The 22,786-nt window shown below is 46.9% G+C and overlaps 1 protein-coding gene across 1 annotated transcript in view; it reads right to left on the bottom strand.

Annotated features, from left to right (window-relative positions):
* Positions 1-22,786, bottom strand: part of FAT2 (FAT atypical cadherin 2) — a 262,307-nt gene that overhangs the window by 178,653 nt on the left and 60,868 nt on the right. The window contains exons 2-3 of the mRNA XM_069654000.1: positions 16,330-19,601; positions 4,672-4,986 (exon numbers count right to left, since the gene is read on the bottom strand). Of these exons, the coding sequence (XP_069510101.1) occupies positions 4,672-4,986; positions 16,330-19,588 (3,574 nt within the window). The 5' untranslated portion in view covers positions 19,589-19,601. The remainder of the gene's footprint in view (positions 1-4,671; positions 4,987-16,329; positions 19,602-22,786) is intronic.

Genomic DNA, 22,786 nt, shown 5'->3' with positions numbered 1-22,786 from the left:
TACTAATAAAGGAAGAAAGGGTTTTTTTGACGGAACGTGTATCTGGATTTCTTATTACAACCGTTATGGAAAGTGCAACTCAACTTGTCTGAAACAAGAGGTCAGCAATCTAAAAGCATATATATTTATATATATATATATTTGAAAAGTCAGGTAAAGGGGCAAGTAAGATGATCAAACTAACTTCAACACCAGCCAAAAATGCCCAAGCACTCACGACCAAATACTGAGTTCTAAAATTAATTTATTGTATCAAAATAATTGTGCAAAAAAATCTTAAAAAGCATACATTACAGTTCTTGGGCAGACCAAGTGTCATGCAGCACTCACCCCAGCAGGTGGAAAAATGCCACGCGTTCCACTCGACTCGCGAGCTTCTTCAGGCTTGTGATAGTTCCAAACATTCACTTACTCGTATTTGTATACCCTCGCGAGAGAAGTGATTGGTCCCGCCTTGCTGCGCCGTACGCATCACGTGTATGACGTTAACTCGTCATTGAAAAGAACTCTATGGTTCTGTAGGCTACATATCCGCCATATCGAACTGTCTAAATACAGTTATGCCCTCCAGTTAGAGCAATCTATTAGCCAATTTTATAATCATCTTGTTCACACTAAAAGCAGCTTCTGCATGGGCCAATTGCCATGTCTCACATGAGGAGTCAATTATGCAATAAGATATTAACGAGTGCAGGCACCAGTGCGCAATGTTGTCTTTGGCCGTATTGTGTTTTCAACAATAACCCACAATACAGAAATCAATCCGCATGATGGTTTGAATGCTGGAGAATGGACACAGCAGTTACCCGCTCCCACCAACATCTGCTCTCTATAAATATATAAATGCTTACATTTGCATATTAGTTTGCGTGCCTTACTATGGTTTGTTTACTTTCAAGATGGCTTGAAAAGTACATAAACCATAGTAAGGTGGGCACACAAATATAAAGCATTTATATATTTGTGTGCATACCTTATGGTTTGAGTACTTTCCAATCCATCTTTGTTAAACATTTCTATGTTTATAAAAGATGGCTTGAAAAGTGCACAATTCAATCCATCTTTTATAAACCTTGAAATATGTTGAGGAGTCCCCAGGTTCGTCGAGGGTTAAAGACGCCTCGGCGTCCTGGGGAAATAAAGGCAGAGTAACTTCCCCTGGTGACCCCTCATATGAGGCGTCATCAGAGGAAGTTACAGTGCCTGACAGAAGTGCCAGCCAGCTACAGCAATGCTGTGGCTGGCTGACGCTCATGTCAGATTACCTGACCTAATGGCAGGTGCATCTCCCATCGCGGCTGGTGGCGACGGGATAATGCATTGCGCCAATGTTGTGGGGGGACCAGCGGGCCCCTGGCTCACCCCACGTTTAGGAGAGTGCCCGGGTGTGGCTCTCCTCTTTTCCCCATATCTTTACTTTTTTGTTCTCTTCCCCTTTGAAACAAAGGGAGAGAGAACATTTGCTGTCATAAAACCGGTGCCTATCATTAGCACCATGGTTTGTCTGGGCCCATGCTATGACAGGCTTCCTCTCAGGATGCCTATGTTATTATAACTACCCTTATAGGGGTGTGAAGGGAAACAGAAGGGGAGGCGCGCATTATGGTAGCCTTTTGTTCCTCCTGCCTCCTGTCACTTCCCCTCTTCCATGTTACCTGCGGCCGCTGCCAAGCTTAGGGGCTTGTGCCATTTAGCTACATGGGGGGTGCCCCCCATATTCTGCAGCACTAGACATTACAAGTGAAAATGGTCCTCCCCTGTTTTTCCCCTTCCGAAAACCTGTCCCAGGTCAGTCCCTGTCGCCCCTCCCTGCCCCACGCACACCAAAAGGTACAAAAGAAACGGGCTTAAAAAGGCCAGAGCCTTCATCACGCGAAGACCATGTGAAGCCAGTCCTACTGTGACAAGTCCACAGAGACCAAGAAGAATCCTAACCCAGGACTACATACTCAACCCGAGAAGATGGAGTAATGACGCTCAAGCCTCGGTATCCAAAAATCACCGCTGATGGATAAAATCGATCAGCAAGAAGAAGACAGCAGGTCAGAGCCTAAGCAGAGAGAGCTAGGCGGGATGGGAGGTGGCGTGGTCTGCGGCTCTCTGCGCCACCTAACGGCTGCAGCCACCACGCTTGCAGCACGGCTCCATTCCAATGGGCCTCGCACTGTTGTTAAAATGTAGGCAATTGTCCAGACCCATAGAAAACATAGGCAGAGCCACTGCCAGCTTAGTCTGGAAGTGGAACAGACCAAAGGTGCTAATAGATGTCTGAGCCGAACAGCATCAACTACTGTGTGACATCCAATAGACTCAAGCAGTGACAGTTGGTGAGGACACGATAGGGATCTCCCATTGGGAGCATTGGGGAAAACATTTCTAATACCCAAAATAGGTTTTTTTTAAAATAATAATTGAAGAACGAAAATGAGCCGGTTCCTAGCTGACCCCTCACCCGTCTAGGGAGAGGTGTCACGTCCGCATTGCATATTAGGTATACCATGACAAAGAGCTCGTGACTGGAGGCGGGTGTGAGGTGGAGATGGGGGGGCAGTTTGGAGGAAGGTTTTATTGCTGCCCAGGCCAAGCTAGCTTGTCCCTGCTTGCCATTGTCTTCAATTAACTTCAAAGGGGAAAGCGTAACGTGTTAATTTCTCTTTCTTCGCTGTGGTAACACTGCCCCGGGCACGTGCAGCCAGGAACAGCAAACAAAGAGACGTTAGCATACCTGAATGGAAAGAGGGCGGGTGGAGGCGAGTCTCTGCACTACCGATAGCATATTATCAGGGGCAAACATGCCATTTTCACCCCCATTCCCCCGAACTCCCACCTCAACGGGTAATGGGGATCTCAGGGAGCCTCCCTCCAAGCCCCAGTTGACTGGAGCTCTCACGTACTGTCCCTTCTGTTGCGATGTTTAACTGGCCTCCTCTAAGGCGAGGCTTTTCAGTGACTTGCCATCAATGTCCACCTTATTCCACATTAACGCTCAATTTGACTACAGTCTCAACCCAAAATCAGACACTGGGCTTCAATACAAGTTTGCCGGTCTGGAAATAAGGGTGCCGATAAGATCACCAGCACCCTTGTTACCAGACCGGCAAACTACGAGTTTGCCTGCCGGAGCTGCTGTTCCGGACAGGTCTGACCCTGCCTGGCACTGCAGTCAGGGTAGGCAAAGTAGTCACAGAAGCACCTGCATCGTTAACAATGGTGCCAGTGCTTCCGTGTCCCCACTCCCATAGAGTCCTATGGGACCCTATGGGAATGGGGAGTAACAAAATTACTGGCGCCTGACTCCCCCCCCACCGGACTTGGAATCTCCCAGTGGCACTGAGAAGCCAGGCACCGGTAATTTTTTACAGGTCTGGCGGCAACCCGCCGGTAGCACCTGCAGGGTTACCGCCGGACCCGTAATGAGGCCCATTGTTTTGTTTGAGACCCTGGAAACATGTATCTGGTCCAAAGCATTACAGGGCGAGGTTCAGACTAGCCCGGCAGATGTGGGGTTAATTTAGATGTACCAAATGCGAAAACCAGGTCACTAGGTGTAGTGGTATCTTTATTTTGAGAAAATATTGGTGGAAGTGTAATAATGGGGCAAGCTGAGAATGGCGATGATGTTGACACCTGTGTGAAGTTGTGGAGGAGTCACGTGCCCAGAGGCATAGACAGGGTAGGGCCTGACCAGGCAAGGCCCACCCTCTCCCCATGCCCACTCTGCAGCACTGTGTGGACATTTACAGGTGTTAATGTCACTGTGGTGGGCCCAACTACATTAGCTTCAGGCCCCACTTGTTAGACAATCCTGGCTACACCTCTGCACGTGCCCCCTCCAAAGCCAGTGTCTAGAAAATCTGGGCTGTTGGCTAGCAACTATGAAGCCGTCTTTCGAATAGAATCCCCCCCTTTGGCTAGAAAACATGTCCTACACTTAGCTCTTCTGCATTCACTGCTTCCGACATGTACCTCTTTTTGCATTTACTTTGCTTCTTCAGATCCTTGAGGTGGCAGTGGACAGGGTTAAGGATAGCTAGCTGTAAGGGTAGGTCTGGGGTCAAATGTGGGGTTGGGGAAGAATGTGCATTAGAAAAGGAGAGGGGATGCGGGACGCCTCTCTCTGTAATGACGAAGGGAATGTGAGAAGAAGTGAAAGACAGAAGAAGTAAAGGTCAGAAGAGGTAAAATTGACAAAGTGAATGTATTGCAAAGTGAATGCAAAAGAGGACATACATCCCCTTGAAACCATGGGATCTGTTTTCTAACCCCAGCTGCATCACTTGGCCAACATTGTTGGATTTTCCTGGTGCAGGCTGAATATCGGTATTAGGCATTAAATACAAGAAGCAGGAGTATGTGGTTAAACAGGGCATAGCAGTGACAGAGTTTGAGTGTTGTGCTATGAAAGTCTACATATTCCCTTACTCATGTCATCTACTATAGCTTCTGATAGTGCTGCTGCTACAATCGAAGATCATTGAATAGATTTACCTTCGACAACTTATAAAACCTTATGTATCGCACTGGCAAAGAAGCGTATGAATAGTACTCATTTATGGACCGCTGCTGTGATGATCCTGAAAATTGCTCTGTCTCACAATCCATGCCACACACAATTGCAGCTACCTGTGCACCATGTTGAGTCTCACATTCAACTGTGGGCAAGGCACTTACCTGTTTCTGGATTGATGGCAAAGAAACCCTGGGCATTTCCGTTCAAGATGCTGAAGGAGAGCCGCCCCTCTGATCCAGCATCAGCATCCCAGGCCTCTAGCCTCAGAATGGAGACATTTGGTGGCGAGTTCTCTGGCACAGAGGCATAGAAGACCGGTCGCGAGAGCTGAGGCGGATTGTCGTTGATGTCGGACACTTGGATGTACACTTGGCCGATGGAGGAGAGGGGAATGGAGCCAGAGTCCATGGCTGAGATGGATAGCCAGTAGCGGGAGACAGTTTCACGGTCCAGGGGTGCCGCCGTGCGGATAATACCTGAAAGATTTAGATAAGATGGAAGAGATGGCATGGTATTGAAAACAACCAAAGACACATAGCTACGTGTAGATAACTAGATATCAAGCAATAGTATTTTGTTTACATAAATCTAAAACTAATCCGAAATATAATAATTCAACACACTGGGTCACCGACTTATTGTGAACATGGGAAGAGTGGCGGCCTAACCGACCCAACCAGTATTACAAATTGGAAAGGAATTAGTAAACAGAGGTGTTGGTTACCCCATTGATCTATAGTACTAATGCTCACAGGTGCTTACTGACAGCAACATAAAAAATCTGCTTCTACAGTCAACATGCACTTTGTTAACTGGCTAGGAAATCGGTGGGATACAATTTTGGTGTTTTTTCTATGACCAACTCCATTACCCTTTTGTTCTAGCTTCCTTTCCTTTTCCCTTACTATTGTTTCTCTCGTATGAGCGCCATGACGCCTTCAGGTGACAGTGCGCTCTACAAATAGAGTTAGCATAACATAACATTACAGAGGTCTGCTACACAAAGGTAGTACTCTCCATGAATACGCCCCGCCCCCCCTTGAAACCGGAAATCGGTCTCCTTCAGAGCCTGACTCATTAATAATTTGGCACTTGAACAGGACACAGCTTGGACAGAGGGTCAAAAGGCAGCAGATGGAGCTGCGCTGTTCCTTGAATATGTCAGCTGGCAGCGGGACACCACACTATGGTCTGTTCAAATCTAGCGCCTTCATGCACAATTGCTGAAGCTAATTAGGAGATCATGGTGAATTAGGCAGTAACATTCAAAACAGGCATTATTTCAAAAACCACCTGTTTTCAACATTCACCTAATAATGGGTCATATGGTGTATGCCTCATGATGTATTTTGGAAATACCCCATGTGATAAATAACACATGATTATGAATTGGAATTTCACATATAAATACCACATTTTCTTAACTCAACCCAAAAGGAGGCAGTAGAAATATCACAATTAGACCCCAAGATTAAAAAACCTACTTGTCCTTTAACCCTTTGACTGCTCATCACTCAAGGGGCCAAAATGGCCACAGCGCAAAAAAAAAAGCTTTGAGCGTGGCTCATGAAATGTATAGGGTAAACATATTCTCTTACGCCTCCCCACAAATTAGGAGACATATGTATGTGCTGAAGGCAAAATGGGACAACTTTTTTAGAACAAGCATATGCATCGCAACGCAGGGGTCCGGAACTCTTGACTCACTAGTCTTATCCAGCACAGCCAATGATGAGGGGTCATAACATTCGTAGTCCAAAACATCTGAGGGATCATGGAAGTCGTAGTTCGAAACATCTGCATAGAACGATGGCAGACCCCTGTCCTAAGGGCCCTTAATTAGTTAAGAGAAGGCATGCAATAACACAGCCCTTCCCAATAAGGAGAACAAATGTGCAGGGTGATCCCCAAAGGGAAAAATAAGGCTGGCATCTCAGAGGACTTCCTGCATAATTACCGACCCTTCTGGGCATTTCATTCATGATACAGTGGCAGTGTGGACAACTGCTGTACCATGTGTAGCACGTGTAATTCCACCTCCCGAACGGGGATGCAAATTCATATTTTATATACATAATAAACATGAAGTGTGGAATTTCTGAAAGGCCACATTCAGTGTTTCGAAAATAAAGCAGGTTTGCTATGATTTACCGCTTTGGCAGTGGTAAAGTCATTATCCAACGGGAATACGATCATGTTAATTACTTTAGGTGGGAAATCCAAGGTGGATACCGCCAAATACATAATGGAGGCCTATGTCTTGTCTAACCTTCTGGGAACAGTAGGGAAATGGTTTCCCCGCTGCAGGGTATGAAAAGAAGCAACGGCATTCTACCACGTAGGCTTTAGGTGGTGCAAGAACCATGAAGCTGAAGTCAGGAAGGGGTTGGGAGAGCAAAGGGTTAATCTGGTCTGGACGTGTGACCTTCTGAATGCAACCCTGGGGTAAATGAGCAAACATAACATGTTTTTAAAAATAACTATTCAAAACATGGCTATTCAACAAGTATGAATGTGACTACTGTAACCTAAGCATATGTGTAACCAATGCTATATGTTTAACAATCGGGTTTAGGTGTTACATAAATGCCATGCATAAATAAATACATATTTCAGGTTCGGTGTGGCAAAAACTGCATGCTACCACAGCCCCCATTTCAGGTGCACTAACACACCAGGCTGTTTTACTTGCTTTGGAAACGACTGGAAGGGGAGCCTGTGACATGCCAAAACAGGTCACACACATTTGTACAGCAGGTACAGCAGCCACACTACACCAGCAGGTTCAAAAGAGGAGTCTGCTAAAGGTGCATGACTCCCTGTAGTGATCCACCGCGGGAGTGGGTGGAGCCTACAATGGTTTCTTATGGGAATTCAGGACGAACATACTTTATGTGGATTTCAAAAAGATTGCAATCTATGCATGAACACCTTGAAGGAAGAGCATTAATCCATTGGGCAGTTCAGATTCCGAATTGTACACATTTGTTTCATAAAACAGCCTTGCAGCTGTTTGTGGGGGTTGCGACTCCCTTCAGGACCCCATCTTGAGTGGTGTACTCTCTCTCTCTCTCTCTCTCTCTCTCTCTTGCTCTCTTCCCCCTCTCTCTCTCTTTCTTTTTTCTCCCACGCTCTCTCTTTTGCTCGCTCTCCCTCTCCAGAAAATAAAGAAGTATGGAGCTATTGTAGGTTTTTGCACTGGCGTGCAGTAGCTTATACTGTTCCCCACATTTTATCACAATTTATGGTGTACAGTGATGATGTGAACAGAGTCAACAAAGTCTTTGGCACCCAACAAAAACTAAAAAGTGAACGGTAACGTCATTACAGTGTCAGAATCTGTCAAAACTTTAGGAGTCTTTTTTGATTCTCACTTGTCATTTAAGAAGCCTGTTTCCCACCTGAATCATCTTGCTTTTACGACACAAATGAACTTTGGCAAATTCGTCCGTACCTATCGGAGGCCAACAGAGCCTTGATTGCTGCTGCAATCATTAACACGAAGTTGGATTACTGTAATAGCCTCTTGATGGGTACTTCCAAGGCCAACATAAAAAGGCTCCAAGTGGCACAGAACGGAGCTGTCCGAGCGGTCTGTGGACTGGGCCGGCGCTCCAAGGTTTCTATCCCTAGGAGGACGTTTCATTGGCTCCCAGTTTAGCAGCAAATCCAATTCAAGGGTTCTGTATTGGTGTATAAGTGCCTCTCGGGTGACACCCCTCTCTACCTCTCTTCCAGGATTAAAAAAGCTCCTGTTAGGAGGACCCTCTGCTCAAATAGTAACTTTACGTTACACCAGTAGTGTGTGGTCCTCAAGACGATTGGCAGCGCCAGTTTCATTGCCTGGGCACCAACTATTTGGGAATCTCTCCCTCTTGATCTTAGGAGATGTGTCTCCATTGCTCTTTTCAAAAAACAGCTGAAAACAATGTTGTTTGATGGAGGGACGATTTAGTTAACACCAGTCTTTCGGGTGCTACTGAGACATTATCCAATGCTGGCCACTTTATGTTTTTATGGTTTTTTTTTTCTTGTGCGCGCCCTGAGGCCGACGGGCGAGTGGCGCGATATAAAGATTACATAGATACGTAGATAGATCATTGGTAAATGCTCTACATTTTTTAAATCATGGAATAAATAACGAAGCATACCTCAGACTTACCCTCGTCTTTCTCATTTAATAACGGCCTTAAATTCAGTGTACTTAACTAATTATTACAAGAGTAGCAACAAAAAAAGAAGGAAGGGTGTCGACTCGAGCTACAGAAGCGACGTACAGCGCATTTGTGCCCTTGAAAGGAGGAAACACCTGGCAACCCCGTTTTAATAAAAAAGTCAGGAAACAAACCCCTTTACCACAGAAACATTTTTGCAGTAAAATGACCTGATCCCTCAGAGATCTTTATGTTATGCAGCCAGTGAATTGCGCTAGGCATGTGTCTGTGTTTTTTACTACATCTCCTCACCTGTCTGCCTTTATGTCCACCCCTAAGAGCTTAGGAGACTCAAGGTTAAGGATGGGCTGTTCAGGGATTTATGTGGGCGGGGGATAACCGGGGCTGAGCCACGGCAGTCTCCCAGAACCTTGATCAAGCAAGGGCTCTGCTGGGGCTCACACTACCCCAGTCAGCCCGAAAAACAACGTGTGTTTATTTTCTGTGCTTGGGATTCAAACCCACACACTGTCAGTGACTAGCCTGCATCTCGTTGCGCTCTGTTTAATTCATAGACTACTTGACACATAAAGCCCATAAGAGGCTTTATGTGTCAAGCAGTCTATTGTGTAAAACAAAAGAATTGTCTGCCTATGAAACAGCACACTATGCTACAACACTGGTTTGACAGCCGGACAATGAGCAACTATCGTATTGTCCTTGCTGGGGATTCGAACCAAGGAGTTACTGATGGCAAGCCAGTGTCACATTGCACTGTGCTATTTTGTAGGCACTTCATTTTTTTTTTGCTTCATTTAATTGACTACTTGACACAGTCTATTGAATGAAGCAAAATGAATTGAAAACCAATGTAAACAGCCCAATTCAACACAGGCCCAGGGCTCTGGTGAATCCCCAGCGTGAGACAATAATTAATAAAAAGTAATGCGACTTTTCTTTTTTATTGTCCTATTCAGGGTACACTGCAGGCCACACCCATAATTTAGGCCACACCCCTTCATTGCAGCCGCCCTCGATTTTTAACCCTATTTAAAGCACTGGTGCTATTTAAGAACCAATGCACAAACGTGGTATCTACATCTCTGACCTCCCATTGAGAATGATGATCCATGCAAAATGGCCCCCCTAAAATTGGCAATTGCACTATGGCAGCAACATGGTACAAACAGGACTGCACTGCTCATTCACTGCTGATCTGCCAAACCATGTCCAGCTACCAGACTTAGGTTGATGAACAGCCAAGATATATAGGAACTATGAGAGCTAAGTGCCCCACCATTCACCCCTAAATGTATTATTCAATAATCAATTCACACAACATTTGTGACCCTTAGGGACATGGGTTGACGTTTTCCAGAACAGAGCTGTGGATCTGCATCGAAAGCGGCCTGGACAAACCTTGCCTGGACAGCGGGTTGGGAGGCGTGAAGGCGGGCCAATACGGAAGGGACACCCATAGTGGGAGGCACCTCCTCAGCGCCAGGCGGAAGGGCGACATCATGTGCAGGTGCCACCGTTCGGCGCCAGAAGTAGATTGCCGGGGGGGGGTCACGTGCAGGTATAAAGAAAGGGGGCGCAATGTGCCCTCCCTTTCTTTCTCGCAGCTCAGGACCGGTGTGCTGCTCGTGGCAACATGTTTTGTTTTGCTAAACACTGAGGTGCTCGTGGTCAGATGGATCGGCTGCCCGATGGACGGGCACAGCGACGTTTGTTTTGAGGTGAGCGGGCATGTCGGTTCATGGTTCCTTGGTAGTGGGGGCACTGGTGTAGGACGTTGGTCCCAGGGATTGTGGCCCAGCTGCACGAGGAGCTGCGGTGGCAGCACACATTGGCTGTATCCAATAGGAAAAAAAAGCTTCTGTTGGTACGACTTACTAGGCCAGGGACGGCAAGGAGTGGAGCGGTGGTGGGTCGGGCGGTGCAGCAAGGCCAGGTTTGCTGTGTTGGGTGGTAGATTGGCCCGGCATTTGGGGGAGAGTAAATTTGCATGCATTTAAATATACGATTTCCATCGTGGGGCGGGCTGGTGTTGCGCATTTCCTTTTCCGTGGCATTCTTTCACATTGGGCTGCTCCGTGCTTATAGCTGGACAGAGCTATACTCCTCTGGATCATGTACTAAAGTGATATATGTCCCTGTGTATACAAGTGGAGACTGGTTACTTCCAGAGAACTACCGATTGTTATCTCTCCTTGATACCACAGGAAAGGTCTTTGCAGGATTTGTGTTAACATATTTACAAGCATAGGTAACAGAACACAATATCCTACATCCGCTCCAGACGGGATTCCGTAAGGGCTCTTGTACGATACATAATGTACGATGCAAAATGTGTACTACATGTGTGCTTTCTAGATGCAGTTATGGCTAAAGCAAAAACGAAGGGTAGTCCATCAGTGTACGTAACCTTTATTACTTCCGCGAAGCATTCGATCAGGTTAAGCATGGACTGCTATGGAGAAAACTCTGGGCCCTAGGATGCCCTGAATGGCTCCTCCAAATATTAGTGGCCTTGAGCACTGGAACTACAGCACAGATATGGCTGAGCGACAGTGGGCTTCTATCTGGAGATATCCCCATAGATAGAGGGGTTAAACAGGGATGCATGCTTGCGGCCCTGTTCTTTAATATCTACATCGCTGACCTTCCTTTCAAAATGATGATAAAGGTGAAATGCCCCCCTAAAATTGGCAATTGCACTATTGCAGCTATCCTTTACACGGATGATCTGGTGCTATGTGACTAGATATTTCTGGGGCTGAACGCTATGCTGTCTGCGCTTGCGAGTTATGCCGAGGAAAATGGACTAGCTAGCAATTAATCAAAAGGAAACGAAATCCATGCTGATCAGTGTGCGCCATATTAAAAGAGCAGCCCCTGAAGACTCTGCTGGGACATATAGAATATACCCAGTGGTATAAGTATCTGGGAGTGGAGATGTCAGTGTCTAAGGGCTATAGGGAGTTAATGGCGGGAAGGTTGGTTTATCTCCATGCAGGATTTTCACTAGAAGGTATTCTTAACTTGTATAGACAATGGTTCTGCCTGGTAGTCTTATATGGACTCGAGGCCCCAGAGTTGTATGATTTGGACTGGTTAAAGGTGCATGAGGGGTTTTGGAGATGTGTGCTGCGCCTTCCACCATCAACGTCCATAGAATACATCCGACTCGAATTAGGACTACTGTCACTGAGAACACTGGCGCTTAAACAAAGAGGGGAGCTATTTTTGAAATCTAAAACATCACTGATATGCCCCCTATTGAGAAAGGTAGGAGCTAAGTATTGTCTAACACATGGCATTAGAAATGAATATGGGTTTATTTGATTGGTAAAAAAACCTGTTCCACAGTCTCGATTGGGTCCCCAATTTCCAGCACTGCTCAAATTTCAAAACATTAAAAGACGCTTTTTCTCCTCGGTTGACCAAGTGCGATTGGGTGATGAATTATGAGCTTTTACAGAAGCTGAAGAACTATAGACAAGCTGCTCTTATAAGTCATACGTTTGTGAAACCCCAGCACTACCTTCTCCGATTCCCAAACCCTGATGTGAGACGGTTTAGCCTTCTATTGTGCACTAATCAACTCCGGGTGATATCTATCAGGGGTGGTCAATGGAAAATTCAAAGAGATTGTAGATATTGCAGAATTCGCGAGATACGAGAGTGTACTGGAACGGCCAGAAACTTGTTGACCGAAAGCGTAAAACTGGGCCACATTTATAAGACCATTCTGGGTAATCTCACTCTTAACTACAATTCCATAGAAAACGTTGAGTTCTGGACTTACTCCCTGAAAACCGAACGTGAAGCATTTCATATTGCTTTATATAAAGTCTGGTGCATAGTGAAAAATCATCTGGGTAAAACTCATTGAAGGTTTTGCTGGCCATGATGATACGATACTGACTCCTGGTAGCAAATGGTAGAGTCTCACCCTTACATTTCTTCTTTTTACGGTAGACATGATTTTAGACTGCTTGTACACATAAAGTCATGATCAATTCAATTGAAAGTGAACATGTGAGGCACGTTTTAAAATATGTACTTGTGTATTCATTTTAATGTGCCATTTTTACACTTTAGTATCTAATTCTATTATATTGAATTTGGTATACTACTGGATTATATGGCGATTGTTATATGTTGTTTGAGAGGCTGAAAAGTATTTTTCATGAATTTGTGTATTTATTGATTTGGGGCTCTGTTGTTAAAGCTTGCCCCTTGGCAACAGCACTAGTGTCCGGAGTCTTGTTTGGCAAAGTTCCCACCCTGGGGCAAGGGGGTGAGGGGCAGTGCCTGAGGGGGCCAGGAGATCAGAATCCGGGGGGGGGGCAATGGATGTAGGTAGAAGATCCTGGGGCCCACTGGGTATCGTTTCTCAAAGGGTTGGCGGGTGTGGGCAGGACTGGTGGGAACTGGTGTGCCCGAAGCCATTGATATGTGTGGTCCCACATGGAATGGGGCTGGGGGTAACTTCGGGGCAGGGAGGTTCTGTGGGGGGACAGGAGATCGAGATCCTGGGGTGCTAGATGCAGGCTTAGGGTCGGTGGGCTCCTGTGGTATTGTTCTCAGGGCCTGGGACACCGGTGGCTGGTGGGCAGGTGGCAAGGACGCCACTGAATGACGGGTGGGCTCCTGGGATGCATCCGTGGTTGACATCAGAGATGCATACGAGCCTGCAGGGTTGTTTATCTTAGGGGTGCCTGGCACACCAGGGGTTGGTGTGGGGTTAGTGTGGTCGACATTGGTTGTAAGTGGTTGCTGAAGCATTGGGTCGGTAGGGTCTGGGAATAGGTTCTGGTGAGGTCGTCATATGATGGGCGGAGGTGTTCTGCAAAGGGGAAAGTTGGTTGATGGGTTGCACCCCCCGCTGGGGGCCAGACCGAGGTGGACTGGGGCCTGTGTTATTTTAGGTTGGACTAGGTGGAACGAGAGTTGCCCCCTCCAGGGACTCTGGGCAAGTAGGTTGAGTAGCAGGAGTTGGTTTAGGTGGTGGAGGAGCTGAGGGCTCTCAGTTCCATGATGGGATAAGTCATGGTGTTGACTGGATTACCACCTTATATGTATCTAACATGCCATGTTTTGTATTTCTAGACGTCACCCAATGACGGGGAGGATGACTCCAGCCATGCTGGCTGGGAAAGCGCCATCTGTGTTAATAGGGGTACTGTTTCTGGGGTGGTAATATCTGTGGGCCTCCTTACAGCCGGAGAAGGGTGCAGTGGTCAGCCCAACCTAGAAAAAGCATCAAAGAATATCCAGATAGCTCACGCCATGGACAAATGTTTTTCTACATGTATGTATGATTGAAGGGCTTTAGGTCGAAGTGAGGTAAGATCTGCAGAGGGCCTCTAGTGGTGGGTGCGGGCGCATCAGTGTTGAAATGAGGTGGTTTTTCTAGGGGTGTCCAGTGGGATCAGAGGGGATGGCGTCCAGCCGCATTGGGTCCTATGTGACGAGCATAAGTGATGGCAGGTAGTGGTAGGGATTGCCGCTGGCCGGTAGACCAGTGGCCCTGTGGCAGTAGGTTGGAGCACATTGCATTGAATTGAGCAAGGGGCTCATCCTTTTGGGTCACTGAAAGGGAAATTGATTGCTGATTTACGTTAGGGTCCTGGGTTCAGAACAGTGAGGTGTCCGACCAGGGGCTCTTACAGCGGTCCTCACCGGTCTGTGCATGGGGTGAGCATGCCTGGTTGGTGGTTTAGGGGGGTCACATTTTTCCCTCAGGCCCATCGCAGGGTGTGGGGCAATTGGACTTGGTCACTCCTCGCATGCTAGAGTACGTGAGGATGATGTAATGATAACGCTGTTTATGACTTTATAATGACGTAACCGTTGGATGATGTAAATCATGTATGGTTTTTGTTGCATTGTGATGATGTAAGACATGTAATAAATGCAGCCTATTGCCTTCCAAATGAACATTTGTGGTGTTCCTCACTTGCCCTGCCACATGCGTCGCCCACGAAAGCGCTCCGGGCAAACCTTGCCTGGACAGCGAGTTCGGAGGTGCGGAGGCGGGCCAATTGGGAAGGGACACACGTAGGAGGAGGCAAATCCTCATCGCCGGGTGAAAGGGTGACGTTATGTTCAGGCGTCATAGCCCAGCGCTAGCAGTAAATTGGCGGGGCGTCCTGGCTGGGTATAAAGAATGGGGGCGCATTGGGCTCTTCCACTCTTTCTCGCCGGCCAGGACTGGTGTACTGCTCATGGCAGCATTTTTCGTTTCCCCCCACCTACCCTTTAAGATCAGCAGGTAGGTTCGGAATAGTGAGGTGGCAGGCCAGGGGCTCTTAAAGCGGCCCTCACCAGACCGTGCATGGGGTGAGCGGGTCTGGTCAGTGGTTTAGGGCGTCACTTATTTCCCTCAGGTCTGTCACAGGGCGTGGAGGAGTTGCACTTGGCCACTCCCCCCACGCTAGAGTACGTGTGGATGATGTAATGATGATGCTGTTTATGACGTCATGACGATGTAACCGTTGGATGATGTAAATCATGTATGGTTTTTGTTGCATTGTGATGATGTAAGACATGTAATAAATGCGGCCTGTTGCCTTCCAAATGAACACGTGTGGTGTCCCTCACTGGGCCTGCCACCTGCGTCGCCCATCAGCAACTCAAGGTGTGAAGGGCCACAAATCCCGTCGTCCTGGCAGGCCTGCAAGACTTCTCAACTCAGCTTTGTCTAAACTTTTGTTTCACTGTTGTTTTATGAAGCCTGTGTTCTCTATTTTCCCTCATAGTCTAATTTCAACGAAGCAGAAAACATTTTCATGAAGTGTTTTCCAATTGTACTACTTTAAAATGATATATGCAGAAGCTCCCGAAAAAAAAGCAATTGATGTTTTTTATTCTGCTAACGGAAAATGAGTAAATCAAACCGGAATATTTAGCAAAGAAACCCAACTTTAAAACAAAGTATATGACATAAAAAAAGACACACTTGGGACCTGCGTAGTTTACAACACAGGTGCTAATGGCGATATTACCCTCGGTGGCCGGCCAATCAGATCGGTAACGGCACCAGCACCCATTTTAAGGCACCCTCGCTTCGCTCAGGCCCTTAACTTGGGCGGTGGGCCATTACCGACAAGGTCAGGCCGCTGCCTCGGGTAATATCGCCTCCGTAGAAGCTTTAATATCCAAAGTTCTGAATGACTTGTGCTGGTAAAACAGACAACAAGGACAGGAATCTTGGTTATTCATCCTATTTGCTGTGTTTTTTGACTATTTGACTTCCAATTAACCAACATTCTGTTATCTGCCATATTTTATTATCCGGCACCATTAGGTTCCTGTTGGGGCTGGATAAGCAAACTTATACTGTAAGAAAAATATTTGTAAGTCTGAAAAGTGTGCCCTGGTGAAAAATACCCTCACCTTTGACTACGAATTAAAGGTTTTGCTGAAAGAAATAGCAAATTCTGATTTTTTTAACGCAAACATGTCGAGGTATAAACATCTCCATATTTACAAAACGTTTTGTCATAATACCTAAGTGTGTTCATACAGATGAAATGTGATAATTGTGGGCATCTCTAATACCATCAACGTGTTCCTTCTCTTTCCCCCAACACTGAAAGAGCTGCTGAAAAAGCAAGGAAATCAGCAAAATGAATGGTGCTATTTGTGCTTTACCTGTGTCTTCTTCGATACTGAAGGTCGCAAGGTCGGTGCCATCCCAGATCGCGTACTTTATCTTTCCATCTTTGCCTTTATCTTTATCCTGAGCTGTCACCATCATCACCGATGTTCCCACTGGAGCACCCTCAGGAACCCCACCTTCGAACACAAAGGAAGGGAAAGAAGGGGCGTGCAAGTTCTCGTTAACATCCAGGACCTCGACTTCCACCGCACAACGGGAGGTGCGTGATGAGGGCTGCCCACCATCCCTGGTCAGCACTGTCAAGTTGTAAGAAGATCTGGTCTCAAAATCTAGCTCTTTCTCCAAGATGAGAGCCCCCGTCTGCTTCTCTATCCTGAAGGTCCCCTGGTCGCTGCTGGTAAGAGTGTACGTCACTTCCCCTGCAGGACCATCATCTGGATCGAATGCCTCCAAAAAGAGCAGAACAGTCCCTTTGGGCAGGTCCTCGGGCACTTTTGCTTTAGTTCGGGCAGGCATGCAGTTTGGGGAGTTATCGTTGACATCCTCCACTATCACAACCAGCTCTGTAATCGATACCAGCTGGTGTCCGTCTTTTGGCTGGTCTCTAGCCTCAATCTTCAACACATATTGAGACGAGGATTCTCGATCCAGGGGATGAGCTACGGTTACAAAGCCTGTGACGTCATCAATATTAAATTTGTCCCTCCATGTTAACAGGGAGTATTTCACCATTCCCCTGTCCTCTGTATCTGAATCTTCTGCTTTCACCTGAATGACGGGTGTGCCTACCTTGATGTCTTCTGGGATTGTTGTATGGTACCCCGCTGGAGGAAACCTAGGTGTGTTGTCATTAACATCCAGAAGGTTCACTACAAGAAGACTCCACGATGACTTCTGAGGCATGCCAAGGTCATACACACTTATATTAAGGTTGTAGACATTAGACAATTCCCTGTCCAATGGCAACAAGACTTTGAGAATGCCGGTTTCTGTGTCAATGGAAAAACAACTGTCGTCATTCCCACTTGTGATCACATATACCAGTTTCCCATTGAAACCAGAGTCTAGGTCTGTTGCTACAAGATGAATGATGATAGAGTTGACAGGGAGGTCTTCTTCTACATCAATAGAGCTGGGCAAGCTTTCATGAAAATGGGGTGCATAATTATTTATAAGGTGAATATTCAAGGACGTGTCTTCATCTTGGTGTTGGTCCTGGGATTGGATTGAGTCAAAAACCGCTTGTGTGAGCTTCTGAAGGACTCCTGTTTCCTGGCACAGCACGGAGACTGGAAGTTTATGGTTAGTCACACTGATGTTTACTACTGTAGGCAACGCATAGTTTTGGCCATCAGTTGCAGTTATTTGAAGAGAGTAGAAAGAAGGTTGGAAATCGTTAATTACTTGCAAAGGTTTCTTCAGCGAGAGGATGCCAGTCGTTGGTCCGATTTCAAATATCTGTAGATCATTACCAGATACAATCTCGTATTTAAGTGGCTGGAGGTCATCCATGTCCACGGCAGACAAGATGGCTACCTGCTTCCCTATAGGAAGGTCCCTAGGAACAGTGCCATTGCAGTTAACCTGTTCAAAAGCCGGGTTATTGTCATTCAAGTTGTTGAGCATGAGGGAGACATAGACCTCTGCCTGACGGCGAAATGGTAACCCAGAGTCGGATGCCCACACGTGTAGGCGGTATAGACGTTGTGTTAGCTCATAGTCCAGCATCTTGGAAGTGGAGATGATGCCAGAAGTTTTTTCTATGGTAAATGGAAGGTATCTCTCATTGACCAAAGAATAGGTAACAAAGCCATTGTCCCCCTGGTCGTCATCAGTGGCATGTACCTGGAAGACACTGGTTCCAACTGGGAGGTTCTCATTGAAAGTTCCTTGATATAAAGATTGTGAGAAGACAGGAGGGTGGTTGTTACAGTCAATGAGGTCCACAACAACGGATGTGGAAGCCAGGGTATTGGCAGCTGTGACATCCAACTTAAAGCGAGATTTATCGATAACATCCATTTGTCGGCGGGTGATAATCAATCCAGTTTTAGGGTTTATTTGAAAATAACTGCTTTCTTGGGAGGGCTTTAGGACATATATCAGGTTAGGGAATGGTCGAGTAACTTTGACCACAGCCACCTGACTCCCAGGAGGGGCACACTCATTATGCTTCACCATGTAGACGTCTTCATCAAATTTCAATGAGGTGTATTTTGATGGTTCTAGGTTTATAATCTTCAGTTGAGAGTACAGAGGGGGGATACTTTTGTCTCTGGCTCGCAAACTAAGATTAAAGCCACCAGTGTTTTGCAACCAATTGACGACTTTGGTAGACACCACCCTGAATGTGTTGCTTCCGGCAAAGGATTGGATAACCTTAAAGTATTTGTCTGGATCTCCAGCCACAATGTCTATAGAATCAACTTTAGACTCTGAGTCATTGTCATCAACCATTATGGTGGCAAAAAAGGATGTTTCTGATTGATCGGATTCCATCACATCCACTGAGGCAATGCGCGGGGGCTTCTTTTTAGCTTCCTCCACCTGGACCAACAAAGTGGCTAAGTTGCCAGAGGTTTCTCCCCCTGAGATTTTGCTCATTCGGTCCACAGCCTGAACCCTGAGGTCATGCTTCTTTTGCAAAGTGGCATTGAGCTTCCCAGACAACATCACAACCCCGCTGGTAGGGTGAACGGTGAACAAGGAGCTTCTGGGGTGAAAGGTGTAATAAAACTGTGCATTCTGACCCAAATCAGCATCAGTGGCACTGACTGTGGCTATGACCGTCTTCAAGGGGGCATCTTCCCAAACAGTAGTTTTATATGATGGGGGTGAGAAAAGAGGCTTCAGGTCATTGATGTCCAAGATGTGGATCATCACTTGAGTCCACGCTTCATAGTCAAAGGTCTTCTCTGATGCTTGGAGAGTCAACATAAAGTTGTCCTGGACCTCCCTATTGAAGAGGGCCGTGGTACCACTCTTAGTCCTTAATCTTACAAAGCAGAAATCCCCAACCACATGCTCCTCCGTTTTGAAGAACCCCAAGTTATCTCCAGACACAATTTTGTACTTGATGCTCCATTGTGGATCAGTCAGATAGACGCCCATCTTGACCTCTGTCTGCACATAGGTCTTGGGGGCAGAGTTCTCATAGACAGTCACGTGGTACAGTGGTTGGGTGAAATGCAAGGTTGAGGGGCCCACTTTCTCCAGAGTCACCTGACAGGCCAGGACGCAGAGCAGAAGAAAGAGAAGGAGCACAATCCGCCTCCTCTGTTGGGTGCCCATGTTGTGGAATCGCCTGTGGAAGACAGAGGAGAAGGCATTAGTGGTGGAAACATTTAAGAACCCAAAACAACATAACAAGTGTCGCGGCCCTACCATCTACCCAAAACAGATACAATTCAAACAAGCCTGCCAATAATGCTATGACTGACACAGGCACACACCGGACAGAAATACGGGGAGAGACACACTCAGAAATGCACACCCCCAGCAGAAATGTGCACCTTGATCACAAACAGAGAGGTGCAGCACAAACAATGTATGTTTTTGTGTCTTGCGCACAGCAGTGCAAGTTTCATGTCACAGAGAGCATTTACAGCAGAGCTACAAGCAGTGTAAGCTTCCTGTCGAAGCCAGAGCAGGTGCGGCACATCTGGTAACAGTGCAAGTTTCCTGTCACCTAGAGCAGATACAGGAGAGCTACTAACAGTGCACGCGTCCTGTTACGCAGAGAAGATACATCAGAGCTAGTACCAGCGTAAGCTTCCTGTGATGCACAGAGCAGACACAGCAGAGCTAGTTTCAGGGCACGCTTCCTGTCGTGCAGAGCAGATATAGCAGAGGTAGGAGCAGTGCAAGCTTCTTCTCAGACAGAGCGGATATACAGCAGAGGTAACAGCAATGTAAGCCTCCTGTCACGCAGAGCAGATACAGCAGAACTAGTAGCAGTGAAAGCTTCCTGTCATGCAGAGCATATGCAACAGAGCTAGTAGCAGTGAAAGCTTCCTGTCACACACAGAGTAGGCACAACAGCAGAGATAGTAACAGGGCAAGCGTCCTGTCACAAAGAGCAGACACAGCAGAGCTAGCAGCAGTGCATGCTTCCTGTCGCACAGAGCAGATACAGCCGCACTAGTAGCAGTGCAAGCTTCTGGTCACACAGAGCCGATACAGCAGAGTTGGTAGCAGTGCACACTCCCTATCACACAGAGCATATAAAGCAGAGCTAGTAGCAGGGCAAGCATCCTGTCACACAGAGCAGATACAGCATAGCTAGTAGCAGTGCAAGCTTCCTGTCACACAGAGCAGATACAGCAGAGCTAGTAGCAGTTCCAACTTAGTGTCGTGCAGAGAGATACATCAGAGCTGGGAGCAGTGCAAGCTTCCTGTCACGCAGAGCAGATACAGCAAAGCTAGTGTCAGTGCAAACCTCTTGTCACGCAGAGCAGATACAGCAATGCTAGTAGGGAGGCTCTGCAGAGTCAGTAGGAGGGCAAGCTTCCTGTCATACAGAGCAGATACAGCAGAACTAGTAGAAGTACATGATTTATGTCACACACAGCAGATAAGCAGAGCTAGTAGCAGTGCAAGCTTCCTGCCACACAGAGAAGATCCAGCAGAGCTATTAACAATGCAACCTTCCTGTCATGCAAAACATATGCAGCAAAGTTATAGCTGTGCACACGTCTTGTCATGCAGAGCAGATATAGCAGAGCTAGAAGAGAGGCAGGCTTCCTGTCACACAGAGCAGATACAGCAGAGCCAGTAGCTGTGCAAGCGTCATGTGACACGCACAGCAGATACAGCATAGCTACTAGCCGTTCAAGCTTCCTGTCACACAGATCAGATATAGCAGAGCTAGTGGCAGTGCAAGCTTCATGTCACACACACAGCAGATATAGTAGAGCTAGTAGCCTTTCCAGCTCTTGTCACGCATAGCAGATAGAGCAGAGCTAGAAGCAGGGCAAGCTTCCTGTCACACTTAGCAGATGCAGAAGAGCTAGCAGGAGGGCAAGCTTACTGTCACACAGAGCAGATACAGCAGAGCTAGTAGCAGTGCAAGCTTCCTGACACACAGTGCAGATGCAGCAAAGTTAGTACCAGTGAAAACTTCTTGTCACACAGAGCAGATACAGATGAGGTAGTAGTGCAAGCTTTCTGTCATTTACACACAGCAGATACAGCTAAGCTATTAGCAGTGAAAAGCTCCTGTCACACAAAGCAGATACAGTAGAGCTAGTGGCAGTGCAAGGTTCCTGTCAGATACAAAGCAGATACAGCAGAGCTAGTAGCAGCGCAAGCTTCCTGTCACACAGTGCAGATACAGCAAAGCTAGTAGAGGGGCAGGCTTCCTGTCACACAGAGCAGATACAGCAGAGCCAGTAGCTGTGCAAGCGCCATGTGACACACACAGCAGATACAAGGTAGCAAGTAGCCGTTCAGCCTTCCTGTCACACAGAGCAGATACAGCAGAGCTAGTGGCAGTGCAAGCTTCATGTCACACACACAGCAGATACAGAAGAGCTAGTAGCCGTTCCAGCTTCTCGTGACACAGAGCAGATACAGCAGAGCTAGAAGCAGGGTAAGCTTCCTATCACATAGAGCATATGCAGAAAAGCTAGCAGGAGGGCAAGCTTACTGACACAGAGAGCAGAAACAGCAGCGCTAGTAGCAGTGCAAGCTTCTTGTCACACAGAGCAGATACAGCAGAGCTAGTAGCAGTTCCAACTTAGTGTTGTGCAGAGCAGATACATCAGAGCTGGGAGCAGTGCAAGCTTCCTGTCACGCAGAGCAGATACAGCAAAGCTAGTGTCAGTGCAAACCTCTTGTCACGCAGAGCAGATACAGCAATGCTAGTAGGGGGGCTCTGCAGAGCCAGTAGGAGGGCAAGCTTCCTGTCATACAGAGCAGATACAGCAGAACTAGTAGAAGTACATGATTTATGTCACACACAGCAGATAAGCAGAGCTAGTAGCAGTGCAAGCTTCCTGCCACACAGAGAAGATCCAGCAGAGCTAGTAACAATGCAACCTTCCTGTCATGCAAAACATATGCAGCAAAGTTATAGCTGTGCACACGTCTTGTCATGCAGAGCAGATACAGCAGAGCTAGTAGAGAGGCAGGCTTCCTGTCACACAGAGCAGATACAGCAGAGCAAGTAGCCGTTCAAGCTTCCTGTCACACAGATCAGATATAGCAGAGCTAGTGGCAGTGCAAGCTTCATGTCACACACACAGCAGATATATTAGAGCTAGTAGCCTTTCCAGCTCTTGTCACGCATAGCAGATAGAGCAGAGCTAGAAGCAGGGCAAGCTTCCTGTCACACTTAGCAGATGCAGAAGAGCTAGCAGGAGGGCAAGCTTACTGTCACACAGAGCTGATACAGCAGAGCCAGTAGAGCAGTGCACGCTTCTTGTCATACAGAGCCGATACAGCAGAGATTGTAGCAGTGCAAGCTTCCTGACACACAGTGCAGATGCA

Source organism: Ambystoma mexicanum, chromosome 3q (assembly GCF_040938575.1).
Source record: "Ambystoma mexicanum isolate Mex_15411 chromosome 3q, UKY_AmexF1_1, whole genome shotgun sequence".
NCBI classification, from domain to species: Eukaryota; Metazoa; Chordata; class Amphibia; order Caudata; family Ambystomatidae; genus Ambystoma; species Ambystoma mexicanum.
The sequence above is the reverse complement of the archived record's forward strand: the minus strand, read 5'-3'. Positions and strand labels throughout refer to the sequence as shown.